Source organism: Sinocyclocheilus rhinocerous, unplaced genomic scaffold (assembly GCF_001515625.1).
Source record: "Sinocyclocheilus rhinocerous isolate Xijiao unplaced genomic scaffold, SAMN03320098_v1.1 scaffold106, whole genome shotgun sequence".
NCBI classification, from domain to species: Eukaryota; Metazoa; Chordata; class Actinopteri; order Cypriniformes; family Cyprinidae; genus Sinocyclocheilus; species Sinocyclocheilus rhinocerous.
The window spans coordinates 1,658,856-1,673,348 of NW_015633181.1; the positions used below are offsets into that span (position 1 = coordinate 1,658,856).

Sequence of the window (14,493 nt, forward strand, 5' to 3'; positions counted from 1 at the left end):
TAAAACAATGTTTTTTATGAGTAAAAAGTATAAATGGGCATTCCCAGAATTCTCTGCACAAACCATCACATTTATTTAAATGTTAAGTTATTTTCTTCCTGATTTTGTTATTAGCTTTGGGCACTGGGGTGTTTTATAGTGCACTTTACATTTAGTTATTTTAAGTTAAATAAGACCATTCTGTAATGTTAGTGACGCCATCGCTGTGTTTTACCTGCAAGATTTAATCACAAATTTAACCAAAAATGATTATCGTGTTGCCATTGTTTGTGTGTATAATACATAGACACGCTTTTATTAATATTAATCATTACTTAATATTGTCATTAAATAAAGGTATGAGGAAGAGAAATAATATTAATACCTGGGCGAGGAGGAAGAGGCTGCGTCAAGCTGAAAATCCTGTTATAATTGCCTTGCCTGTCAGTTTAATGGTTTAATTTCACCTGTTGCTCAACACCTCACAGTTTTAAGAGTATATAAGTCGTCATCAGACCTTTGTCAATCAGAAGCGAAGCACACGAGCAGAAGAAGAAACTCTCAACATGGGGATTCGCCGCCAGCTGTGTTTTCTCGCGAGCTTGGTGCTTGCTATTCACGCTGGACCGATTTTAAAGCCTGCTTACAAAAATAAAGCCATTGCAAGGGTATGTTTTTTTCCCTCAAATAATACTTGTTTGTATGCTTACTGGCCATAATTTCTCCAATAATTACATGTTTGTTTGCCTTTTAGGATTACCTGAGAAAATTCTACAGTCTGAAAGATTTAATGGGCACTACTAATTTTCGCCCAGAAGAAGAGATCGATCCACCGTCCGATAAGCTGAAAGAGATGCAGAAGTTTTTCGGGCTTAAGGTCACTGGAACTCTGAATAAAGAAACACTGGAGGTGATGAAGAAGCCCCGCTGTGGAGTTCCAGATGTTGCTGCGTACTCCACATTTGAAGGCAAACCCAAATGGCAGAAAAACAAGCTCACCTACAGGTGTGTGTAATAGCAGTTCTCTTTGAATGACTGGAAAAAGAAAGAGTGAAAGAAGCAGATACAGATTATGGTCCTTTTTCACAGAATCGTGAACTACACCCCTGACATGTCAAATGCTGAAGTGGATAAATCCATAAAGAAAGCCCTGCAGGTCTGGGCCAATGTCACTCCTCTGAGATTCTCTCGTATCAACAAAGGCACAGCTGACATCATGATCTCCTTTGCTACAAGGGGTAAGATACATCTATCAATTTATCTATATTCCTATTTTAACAACCATGTGCTTTTCATTTTGATGAATTCTTTTGAACTAAATTTAAACTTGGTATTTTGGCAATATACATGTTAAAAGCAAGTCCCGAGTAGATTCATAACCGTTCAACTCAATTCATTGCACAACAATTCAGTATTTTTAAAATACAGATTCTCAACGTTTCACCTATATATGAATGTAAGGAGAGAAGAAGTCAACTAAACTCTTTCCCACAGATCATGGCGATGCTCAGCCATTTGATGGACCACAAGGCACTTTGGCTCATGCTTTTGCTCCTTCTACTGGAATCGGTGGAGATGCACATTTCGATGATGATGAGTTTTTCACCTTGGGCTCATCAAAAGGTGAAATTATTTTGCTGAAATATTTTTCAAAGTTTCAACTTTGACACCACTTTAATTTCAAGTAAAAAAATCTAAAGTGGCAATTAATCTTTTTCATTTGTACCTAAACTATTCTGCTTCATTTCTCCACAGGTCATGTCCTGTTCTTGGTGGCCGCCCATGAGTTTGGTCACTCTTTGGGTCTTTCTCATACTAACGTTCCTGGCGCTCTGATGTTTCCCACATACAGCTTTACTGATCCGGATCGTTTCTCTCTGTCCAGTGATGACATCAGAGGGATTCAGTCGCTCTATGCGTAACCGGCCTCAAACATGGAAGGATGAGAGCTAGTAACTGTAGGAAATGATAAGATACACACAGATTAGAATCTGCAGTGTTCTGGCGCTTTCTTTAATGTCTTTTTCCTTTTTCTTATTTTTTTTTTCTCTTCTTATACAGGCAAGTATAACACGTTTGAAATCATAACTATTAACAATATTCCTTTACAGGTCATGCTTTGTGGACAATTCAATTCACAGCATTTAAATTTATGTCCATTAAGTCTGCGAATGTAATGCATTTGAACATTTCTCTTTGGTTGTACATTTTTATGCAACAATAAACATCTAGATACAACTAAACACCTGTCTTGTGCCTTACCATCAGCATATGTGTTCACTCAACACTTCAGTTGGTCTTTAATGTTTCACTTTGTCTATTTTAGATATAGTGTCTATACAAAGAGAAATCAGATTCACTACAATGCAACAGCAATTGTATTTGATGGAATAACCAGTTAATAAGAATCAACAGTCTTAATTGATGCAGGTATGATGTTTTTAACCCTTACAAGTGTAAATTTGACAGAAAACCACATAAACAAAATTGACTAAACTCAATTATTATTATTATCCTTTATTTTACCAGGAATTATCCCATTGAGATATAAATCTCTTCTACCAGGGAGTCCTGGCCAAAATGGCAGCACAGAAAGTTTCACATACAGATTAGACACACACATAAAAAAAATAAAATAAAAAAAAAAAAATATATATATATATCATCCAACATCATATTAAAAATTACATAAAACATTCACAAGTTTCTTCCAGGTAGAACTCCAAAAGATTTCTAAAAATATTTAGAGATGGAATTGTTTCTAACATCGTAACACTCTGCATTTCATTCCATAGCCTAGGACCATAGGAGGAAAAGGCAGTTTTGCCAAATTCAGAGCGTACTCTAGGAACAGTCAAATGTAATTTGTAAGAGTTTCTAGTGCTATAATTACAAGTATAATATGATAAAAGATTACAAATATAAGTTGGCAGTTTACCTAATAATGCCTTGGCAGTAAATAATAACATATGCATTTTTCTCCATCTCAATATAGCACATTGTTCAGCTCAACCTGGGAAATCTATCAAGATTACACAGGGAATGTAGATTGTTTCACATTTCTTACTTACACTTCACATTTTTAACAGTATCGTGATTTTTTTACTCTGTTTACTCAACTAGAAATTACATCGACTGAATCGCAAATAAACTAATCTTTTTTAAAACTCGACAATCACTTTAACAGTACAAACATCATCTCTGAACATTTATGAACCTCTTAAGTTTCAATATTGATAGATATTAATCTATATAACCCCTTTTACATACCTGTAGGAAATGATGAGATACATACAGATTAGAATCTGCAGCGTTCTGGCGCTTTCTTTAATGGCTTTGCCCTTTTGCCAGAACGTAAATGCCTCATCACTGCATCTTACAGAAGACACTTAAATTCATGTAACATTAGAACACATTTTTAAACAGTCTCTTAAAGAATAAAACTGAAGAAAAAGAGGGAAAAAAAGTTTTGGGGTGCCCATTATTACTCAATATTTTTATCTTTCACTCTCACATTTCCAGTCTGTCACATATGGTATGATCATGTGGTAATCACATCAGGTCTAACTGATTCAGAACCAGCTTATCAGAACCTGGTCTGGGATGCAGTGACGACTTTTAAGGGAGAAACAATGTTCTTTAACGACAGGTAATACATAAAAACAGACACCAGTCTTGTGTATTTTCTATACAGTAGAAACATAAAATATTTAAATTGAATATCTCTCTCTTCAGCTTTTTCTGGCATAGATCTCAGAGCAGAAATTTAGCACAACTTTCGATAAAAGTTTCTGACCCAACGCTCTGGATAATATAGATGCTGCTTATGAGGATCCAGTGCAAGATAAACTTTTCCTATTCAAAGGTATCTTCTCAAACAATCTGGGAATGCTGAGAACACAATCCCCATTACGATCTCTATATCAGTGCTCAGAAAAACTCTTATCGTGGCCTGTATTTATTTATAGGTAAACAAGTCTGGGCGTTTAATGACAAAAATCTTGAGCCCGGCTATCCTAAACCTCTCAGCAGCTTTGGTCTGCCAGCATCTGTGACAAAAGATGAAGATGGACAAAGGGAATCCCAAACGAGCGGAAAATGGATTTCCAGGGTTGACTGGAGAGGTTACAGATCTGCAACAATACAAATAAATTATTCTAGCATTAATGTATAATTTCATGAAGTTCAATGACTTCTTTTCTTCCAGACAACATTTATCTCTTCAGTGGGGCAAATTTGTTTGAGTTCAGCTCCAGCAACAGAAATCTCCTTCGTTTGCTGAAGAGCGATCACTTCTTGCCCTGTTAGTCAAGTTCCCTGAAACATGGATGGAGATGGAGCGTAACGCTGTATTTTAAAACTACAGCACTTACTTTAATACATGTGCCTAAGAAACATTTAAAGTTTTAAAAGAATGTATTTACAGAATCATTTAATGTGACTGTTTTCAGATAAATTAAAGTGCCTAATTCAATTCACAAGCAAGCATGTTCATTTTGAAAGCAAGAATTGTGTTTGGTTGGGAAATACTCAAGACTCAGAGCCTTTCAGACTCAGATAATACCTATTGTAAAACCAATATTAATTGAAAACTTAGTAAAAACTGAAAGATCAAATCATCTAAGCCTTTTATAAAATGTCAGATCAGCAAATCACAGCACATGCTGCCGTTGATATAATATGAAGCGTTTCTGGAATGGATGTGTTTAAAGGAATGGATGAGTACTTGTCTGTGTTTCTAAAATTTAAAAAAACAAGCATATTATTTCTGTCACATACAGGCCGCTCAGATATATATGGACAAAATTCCTGTGAGGTAATGGATAATTGAATACTGAAGAAATTGAAAAATGTAAAAAAAATACTATATCACACTACACTCTCCCATATATTAAAATATAGTGCATGAGCCATACATATAAACCACTTTCATGATAGTTTCATGGTGCTTTTTGCATTATTTTCCAAGCTTAAAAGTCTTCATTTGTGTATTATAAAATATTACACATCTGTCTTATGCAGATATTTCTAAACTGTACATGCAGAGCCTCATTTCATAAACTGGGGATTTCCCTTTGACATGTTTTGAAATTGTACAAATTAAACAAAACTCTAACCTTAAAAATGCAACTTCTTCCATATTCTAAGTGAATATAGACACCACTTTCCTCTTGAGGATATAAGAGGAGGTGTTTAAGGTTTGTTTGGACGTGCACCAGCATTTCAATCCCCCATTAGCTCCTACTGTACCTGCACGCACACACATGAACGTCCCGGTTGTTGTTGAGTGACTAATGCCACCCTAATGAATCACAGAGATGACGATGAATCAGGAACTTCCTCTGAGACTATGTCTGACATGTCCATGTGTGTCTATTGATTTCTTGCTGTTCTCATTCTGATAAGGGAACAATGGTTGCATTATTTCAGAGTAAAAAATAACTGTGTCAAGCTTCACTCCTGCACTTGGTAATCTGTAAGTTATTATGCATGGTAAAAAAAAAAAAAACTATGTAAAGATTACATACTTTCAAACTTTGCAAAAACTTTTTTTTTTTGTAATATAAATTATAAGCCTCCATCAGCACAGGAGCGCTTCCGAAGAGAGGCCAGTCCACTGACTGAGAAGATGAAAGAGATGCAGAAGTTTTTCGGGCTAAAGGTCTCTGGAAAGCTGGACAAAGAAACAATGGAGATGATGAAGAAGCCCCGCTGTGGAGGTCCAGATGTTGCTGCGTACTCCACATTTGGAGGCAAACCCAAATGGCAGACCAACAAGCTCACCTACAGGTGTGTGTAATAGCAGTTCTCTTGGTCTCACACACAAAAGAGTGTAAGAAGCAAATACAGACTATGGTGCTTTTCATGGCCGGACACCCGTTCACATTTGTTTAGCTACATGCCAGTGATAAATTATTAGCCGCATTTCCACTGCGCAAACAAGGGCTAAACGGGCCGACCAGGGCTAACAGCTTCCAATTGTGACCTTCGAGGCCATAACCAAATACACTGTAAAAAATTATTCTGATTTTAACAGTAAAAGACTGTAAAAATGCAAAAAAAATGCTGGTTAACAGTTAGTTTCCATACTATATTCGGTGAATAAATGTAATTACATTTAATGTAATTTTACAGTAAATACTGTTAAAAATACGGTTTTTGGAAGTGAAAAAGAAAAAGTCATTGTATAATTTACAGTGAAAAACTGTAAATTGACACTCCCAGAATTCCCTGCATGACACTTCATATTTGATGTTTTTTTGTTGCATTTGATGTAATTTTACAGTAAAATACTGTTAGAAATACGGTTTTTGGAAGTGAAAAAAAGAAAGTCATTGTATAATTTACAGTGAAAAACCGTAAATTGACACTCGTAGAATTCCCTGCATGATACTTCATATTTGATGGGGGTTTTTTTTGGTTTTTTTGGTTGAAATTACTGTTTCTTAGTTTTTTCTTATCAGTTGTGTACATTAGGGTTTAATCTTACATCTAATGTTGTTAAATGAATGTTTATTGCATTATTTCAGTATCGTGTGTCACCATGACGGGGTTTAGTGTTTGTGTGAATGACACTGCACCTTCTATATAAAAGTATTGCCCTCCTTAGCTCTAGAAAAGCTGTTTGTGATGAGCTTTGGTTCATCATGTGACTTTCTCATCACCACCAGTTTTTGGTGATTATCAGTGCATTACAATGGTTCAAAACAGATATTAACACTTCAATATGTTGGTTTATTAACATTACATCAGTTAATGAAATACGGCATTTTATTGTGAATTTAAGTTAAGTATGTAAAACCTAAAATGTTGCTACCATATTTTTTACGGTGAAGTTCTGGCAACCACAGCTGCCGGTATTTTACTGTAAATGTCACAGATTTTTTTTTTTTTACAGTGTAGCATAAACTGGTATTCGTGATAATTTCACATAGAAGAAGGACACACACATTGAATCGTGTTTTCACCGATTAATTTGTCATCACATGGCTACTTTAAACAGCCCCATTAAAGGGTTAGTTCACCCAAAAATGAAAATTCTGCCATTTTGAAGAATATCCGCTGGACGTAAACAGCGTATGCTGTTTACGTCCAGCGGATATTCTCCAATAGACGAATTGTTGAATAAAGTTTTTTTTTTTCTTTTGCACACAAAAATTATTCTCGTAGCTTTGTATGAACGGGTTTGAAACGACATGAGGGTGAGTAATTAATGACAGAATTTTCATTTTTGGGTGCACTAACCCTTTAAGCCTTTAGCCCAAAAGAGCACACATTTAGAAAGATAATGATAAATTCTCATATGCTCTCACCTCATTTCTTTACAGGGGACGATTCTATATTACATTAATGTTCCACTAAACTATGCGATCTGAAGTTTTTGAGAGCTCTCTCCCATCTCACTGCCATCACACTAGTGGGGCAGAAATGTCATCAAAATTATTTTTTTTTAATTTTTTTATTTTTAAAGTGACATTTAATGAGTTTTTGTTTTTATATAATATGCCTACGATATAGGACTTAGCTTATCGCACAAACAAGAGTCCTGTTTTTCCGAATATCTGCACGATCACAAATGTACAATAAACAACAAGTTACTGAGTAACTTTCAGACACAAAATTCCATTTTGCTCCGTCAGAAAGAAAATAGAACAAACAGCAGAACTGCTGCATCTCGGAGCAACACTGTGTTTTGTTCCTCGGTGTTACACGGAGCAGTAAATGATTCAATCAGGTTTGCAAAGTTAAATGTTAAATTGATTTAATGGTTGATTTAAGGATTCAACTCACTCATTAAGACAGTCACTTGCTGCCACCTACTAGGCCTAACGGTTGTAGTTTCTTATTTAAAAAACGTAGCTTATTATTTGATTTTTGCAATATTTTAATATTTCTACAATTAAATGTTATATTTAAATTTAACATAATTTATGCAGAATACATGTATAGATTTTGTTGATAGTGATTTTGTAAGGCCCACTCAATCGGCCCAACAACGGAATCCAATGGCGTGGGCGAAGGTATAATGCGTGTAGGTCTTTTACTTGCGCTTCTGCAAAGTTCACTTAATTTATCAGGATTTAGTTTCAATTTTAGTCTTGCTCCGTGTTTAATCTGACTCCAATTTCAAGTGATCATTACATTTAGATTGTATTCCTAATTAAGAACTGATCACAAATATCGATTATGTCGAGACCGGACGCGGTCTCACGGACACAAACTCGTCAGTTCTGATCTTAGACAGGGGATGCAGGGTAAATATCTACCTTTAAGTTTGCTGCGCTCTGCTTGCTCCAACAAAAAGCATAGTTTTGTATATTCACGAAAACTGCAACTTACTAAGGCAGTGGTAGTCAGAAATCTTTAAGGATGATTTCAATGATTTAAGGATAATGCAGAATTAATCAAATATAATATTTTATTTGTCAGGTAAAAATGTATCATGCCAATTACATAATTAAACAATTAGAAGTCACTTTAAAATTAAATTCAGTACCAATTCAGATAAATACATAACATCAATTGCTTAAAGATGAATCTTAAGAGTGAGAGATGCATACCTGACAGCAGAGAGACACACAGCAGCATGTGAGAGTTCTAGTACAGAGCTCCAGAGACTCACACACACTGTGTGGGGGGTTTTCTGGTTACGGAATCCCAAAGTAGTGTTTTGCTAGAACAAAGAAATCTTCAAATCAGTTGTAAAAACATAAAAGACCTTTTGGTTTGTTAGGATCGGACACAAACTCGTCAGTTCTGATCTTAGACAGGGGATGCAGGGTAAATATCTACCTTTAAGTTTGCTGCGCTCTGCTTGCTCCAACAAAAAGCATAGTTTTGTATATTCACGAAAACTGCAACTTACTAAGGCAGTGGTAGTCAGAAATCTTTAAGGATGATTTCAATGATTTAAGGATAATGCAGAATTAATCAAATATAATATTTTATTTGTCAGGTAAAAATGTATCATGCCAATTACATAATTAAACAATTAGAAGTCACTTTAAAATTAAATTCAGTACCAATTCAGATAAATACATAACATCAATTGCTTAAAGATGAATCTTAAGAGTGAGAGATGCATACCTGACAGCAGAGAGACACACAGCAGCATGTGAGAGTTCTAGTACAGAGCTCCAGAGACTCACACACACTGTGTGGGGGGGTTTCTGGTTACAGAATCCCAAAGTAGTGTTTTGCCACTTTGCATATTTACTAGGGGTTGCACCGACTAGTCGACTTCAATGCTCTGCCATGACGCTTTAAGCTTGACGTCGACTAGTCGCTGGTCCTATAGAGGGCGCAACTAGGATCTCGTAACCCAAAATGTCACACACCTAGTTTTGGGGATGAAAGAACTACCACATTTTGCTATAAGTTTGATTGCATCATATAATAATTGCTGTTAATAGTGTTCATCGTCTGTTTGATTACGTCTTTAATTTATTTTTCTGTACAGTTCTGCCATACATTAACTGACAGTCACCACTGATAAGCTACCACTAAATATTGTAGAAACTTAATTTGCTGTAAAGTTGCTTTGCAACGATTTGTATTGTGAAAAGCGCTGTACAAATAAACTTGAATTGAATTGAATTGAACTGAAAGCAAATGGTTATCAAAGATCTTTATTGGGGCATCTCCCACATCAGAAGAACAGGTTTTTTTTATTTTTATTCTTGCCTGTTCTGTTGATGTGAGAGTGAAACCACCTTCCAGTCGCACCTGAAGTATTTATACTGACCACAAATAAAACAGCTTGAAACAATAGATTTGTGAAATTTGCATGACTGACTGAGACCTGAGGGGAAGGAGAGGGTGTGAGGAGTCAGGAACTTAGCATGGGGGGAAGAGATGGGATTGGGCCAGCTGTTGTTCTGTGCTTTTTCTCATAGATCCTCTCTTCAGAGTGTGAGGAGTCAGGAACTCAGCATAGGGCGGGGGAATAGATGAGATCGGGCCAGCTGTTGTTCTGTGCTTTTTCTATCTAATCTGTAATCTGTTTCTATTTAATCTACTAATCTGAAGCCTATCCTCTCTTCAGATTAGTGAGTTTTATTGTTTTATTACAGGATAGGAATCTTGAATTCAGTTTTGGTCAAATTCATCCTTACAATTTCATTGGATTGTTAATATCCAACATGCCTTTTTATTCAGATTGAATTAAATGATTACATTTAAGAATCTGACATAAGAGGACAGATATGACATCTATACATCTCTGGCTTTTTTTGCTCAGTGTTATTTTAGGGTTTTGATCTATCAACTGAGAGAACACATTCTGTTTATGGTGTTATAATTACTATTTAATATTGCATCTAAAATTTGACTAGGCTAGACAAGTTGCACATTAATTGTACTGTATATACAGTGGGTACGGAAAGTATTCAGACCCCCTTAAATTTTTCACTCTTTGTTATATTGCAGCCATTTGCTAAAATCATTTAAGTTAATTTTTTTTCCTCATTAATGTACACACAGCACCCCATATTGACAGAAAAACACAGAATTGTTGACATCTTTGCAGATTTATTAAAAAAGAAAAACTGAAAAATGCTCAGTATTTAGTAGAAGCACCCATTTGATCTAATACAGCCATGAGTCTTTTTGGGAAAAATGCAACAAGTTTTTCACACCTGGAATTGGGGATCCTCTGCCATTCCTCCTTGCAAATCCTCTCCAGTTCTGTCAGGTTGGACGGTAAACGTTGGTGGACAGCCATTTTTAGGTCTCTCCAGAGATGCTCAATTGGGTTTAAGTCAGGGATCTGGCTGGGCCATTCAAGAACAGTCACAGAGTTGTTGTGAAGCCACTCCTTCGTTATTTTAGCTGTGTGCTTAGGGTCATTGTCTTGTTGGAAGGTAAACCTTAGTTCCAGTCTGAGGTCCTGAGCACTCTGGAGAAGGTTTTCGCCCAGGATATCCCTGTACTTGGCCGCATTCATCTTTCCCTCGATTGCAACCAGTCGTCCTGTCCCTGCAGCTGAAAAACACCCCCACAGCATGATGCTGCCACCACCATGCTTCACTGTTGGGACTGTATTGGACAGGTGCCTGGTTTTCTCCACACATACCGCTTAGAATTAAGGCCAAAAAGTTCTATCTTGGTCTCATCAGACCAGAGAATCTTATTTCTCACCATCTTGGAGTCCTTCAGGTGTTTTTTTAGCAAACTCCATGCGGGCTTTCATGTGTCTTGAACTGAGGAGAGGCTTCCGTCGGGCCACTCTGCCATAAAGCCCCGACTGGTGGAGGGCTGCAGTGATGGTTGACTTTCTACAACTTTCTCCCATCTCCCGAGGTCTGAATACTTTCCGTACCCACTGTATATGAACCTCAAAGCATATTTCAATATTTGTGTTTTTGTGTTACTCCATAATGATGTTCTAGTTGAGGGCATTTGTACTGTATAGGTATAGGGCCCAAACATAACCTCAAGCCCAGGGGCCCCCGGCTCCCTAAGTCCTGCCCTGGTGCTTTTACAGAATCGTGAACTACACCCCTGACATGTCAAAAGCTGAAGTGGATGAATCCATGGAGAAAGCCCTGCAGGTCTGGGCCAATGTCACTCCTCTGAGATTCACCCGTATCTACAAAGGCACAGCTGACATCATGATCTCCTTTGCTACAAGTTGTAAGTTGTCTATCTATCTGTATTTATATTTTGTTGAATTCTTTTCAGTTGAATTAATTGTAACTGATGATGTATGCCCGTGTATCCCCATGTACTGTCATTACATTAATATAAAATTGTTCAATAAAATAATTATTGCAGTTAGTGCAGTGAATATTTGGGTGAAATCCAAGTATCACAATGCCTTAATCTATTCTGTTATCTCAAGGCCATATATGTTATGATGTTCATAAAATGGCACAGGTTTATCTAAGAGAAAATAATAACGAAGATTGAATTCAGTGAAAGCATTTGAATTTTTCTGGAAAACTGTCTGGGAAAAGTTTCGCTGAGTCTGCTTACAGAACCAAGAGCGTGCGGCGTGCGTGTCTGCACGATCACGTGACGGGATCTTCTATTGAACACTACATATAAAACTAAACTCTTTCCTACAGATCATGGTGATGCTTCCCCATTTGATGGACCACAAGGCACTTTGGCTCATGCTTTTGCTCCTTCTCTTGGAATCGGTGGAGATGCACATTTCGATGATGATGAGTTTTTCACATTCCGCTCATCTAAAGGTGAGTTTTACTAAATGTAGTTTTCAGAAGTTCTTAATTTTAGTAGTGCATTGAACTCATTACTGCAGATTGTAACTTTAGCACCACTTACATTTTACTCCAAAATGTGTTCATTTTTTAATTGTACCTAAACAGTCATGCTTAATTTCTCCACAGGATTTGTCCTGTTCTTGGTGGCCGCCCATGAGTTTGGTCACTCTTTGGGTCTTTCTCATTCCGACGTTCCTGGCGCTCTGATGTTTCCCACATACAGCTTTACTGATCCGGATCGTTTCTCTCTGTCCAGTGATGACATCAGAGGGATTCAGTCGCTCTATGGTAAGCATATGGTCTTCAAGAGCACATCGACAATCTTTAAGTCGAAAATATTCAGTCATTTGTTTAATATGTGGTATTTCCTTCAGGCACAAACAGAGACATAACCCCCATCCAACCTCATCCAGAAGTACCAACAACTCCTAAGGCTTGTGACCCTAATCTGATCTTGGATGCAGCTACAACTTTAAGGGGTGAAACAATGTTCTTCAAGGACGGGTAATACACAAATCAAATAAAAATTGAGTGTATTTTTATATAAATAGACCTAAAATATTTAAATCAAGTGACTTCATGTCTCTCTCTTCAGCTTTTTCTGGCGTAGATCTCCGAGCAGAACTGTGACGCAACTTCCGATCAAGAGTTTCTGGGCCAGCGCTCCGGATAATATAGATGCTGCTTACGAGGATCCAGTGCAAGATAAACTTTTCCTATTCAAAGGTATCTTCTCAAACAATCTGGGAATGCTGGAACCACAATCACCCTTACAATCTCTATATCAGTGCACAGAAAAACTCTTATTGTAGTCTGTCTTTGTTTACAGGTAAACAAGTCTGGGCATTTAATGGCAGCAATCTTGAGCGCGGCTATCCCAAGACTCTTAGCAGCTTTGGTCTGTCATCATTGGTGAGAAAAGTTAGTGCTGCCGTCTATGACAAAAACTCAGGAAAAACACTGCTCTTTGTTGACAAGGTTTACTACAGGTGGGTCAAGTGCTGTATCATAAACAAAAGCCCTTACAGTTAGCTCTGAAAAGCTGTTGGAATTCCCTTTTTTGGTAGCTATGATGAAAGGGCAAAGAAGATGGACAGAGGATATCCCCAACAAGTGGAAAGTGGATTTCCAGGGTTGACTGGAAAGGTTACAGCAGCCCACATGTCTAATGGTAGGTGTTTCTAATATTTTTCTACAAACGTTAATGTGCAATGATTATACTTAATAAAATTGAATGATTTTTGTCTTCCAGGTTACATTTATCTCTACAGTGGGAGAAATGTGTATGAGTTCGGATACATAGGCGGAGTTTCACTTTTATGCATGGGGGGAGGGCACCCACTGGCAGACGAGCCAAGAGCACTTTTTTATGTGTTCTACATTTCATGTATTTATGTAACACATATTCTTCATTAAAATACATTTAGAATGAACAATAACTGCTGTACAAAGAGTAAAAAAAAAAACATACCACTATCTTTCTCTCATTTCTTCTGATACATTTTCAGTCAAATCGTTCTCTGTGTGCTAGATCGGAGCCAGTTTCTTATTCTCCTCATAACTGAGAAACTTATTTCTGATGTAGCCGAACCAACGGGCAGCGTGAGTGCAAGCTGCAGTAGTCTGAAAAAGTTTGGATATTCGTCCCTCTGTACTGCACATTTAAGGCCCCGTTTACACGAGTGCGTTTTCGTTTTAAAACGTATAACTTTTGCTACGGTTACGCCTATCGTTTACACTACTCCGGCTATGGCGAGTGAATCATGCCGGGGATTACCTACCGAAGTCGACAGTCGTGCACTTTTTACATGTGAGAAGGGGTACGTCGCAACACAGGACGCGTGACACCAACGCCGTAGAGAAGTACGTCGCAACACAGACACGTGACACCAACGCCGTAGAGAAGTATGGCGAGTGATTCATGCCGGGGATAACCTACCGAAGTATGGCGAGTGATTCGTGCCTTTTCTAAGCTAAGCAGGAGAAGGAGAAGGAGCAGTCTACCCTTCCGTCGCCGCCAGTCCGTGTAGATTTTTGAATGGGATTGATAGGGACGGCAGACGACAGACCGGCGGCGACGTCACGGCGACGTCATGGTAGGAACTATACCTGACGGCGACGTGGCTACGGCGTATGTGAGAAATGTATTAAAATGATGTACGTCTGAACTAGGCACGTCGCATCACAAGACGCCTGATATATACATCGTATCAATGTACGTCGCCTTAAAATGCCTGATACATAGCCTATGTTGTGCCCATGTATGTCGCCTTTAAAACCATTTAAA

At 37.5% G+C, this 14,493-nt stretch overlaps 1 protein-coding gene across 1 annotated transcript in view; it reads left to right on the forward strand.

Moving 5' to 3' along the window:
- The first annotated feature begins 517 nt into the window (after positions 1-517).
- LOC107743466 (collagenase 3-like) overlaps positions 518-14,493 on the forward strand; it is a 17,534-nt gene continuing 3,558 nt past the window's right edge. The window contains exons 1-10 of the mRNA XM_016556686.1: positions 518-647; positions 734-984; positions 11,465-11,613; positions 12,048-12,176; positions 12,333-12,494; positions 12,581-12,710; positions 12,802-12,932; positions 13,036-13,195; positions 13,274-13,377; positions 13,459-13,616. Coding sequence (XP_016412172.1) covers positions 546-647; positions 734-984; positions 11,465-11,613; positions 12,048-12,176; positions 12,333-12,494; positions 12,581-12,710; positions 12,802-12,932; positions 13,036-13,195; positions 13,274-13,377; positions 13,459-13,616 — 1,476 coding nt within the window. The 5' untranslated portion in view covers positions 518-545. The remainder of the gene's footprint in view (positions 648-733; positions 985-11,464; positions 11,614-12,047; positions 12,177-12,332; positions 12,495-12,580; positions 12,711-12,801; positions 12,933-13,035; positions 13,196-13,273; positions 13,378-13,458; positions 13,617-14,493) is intronic.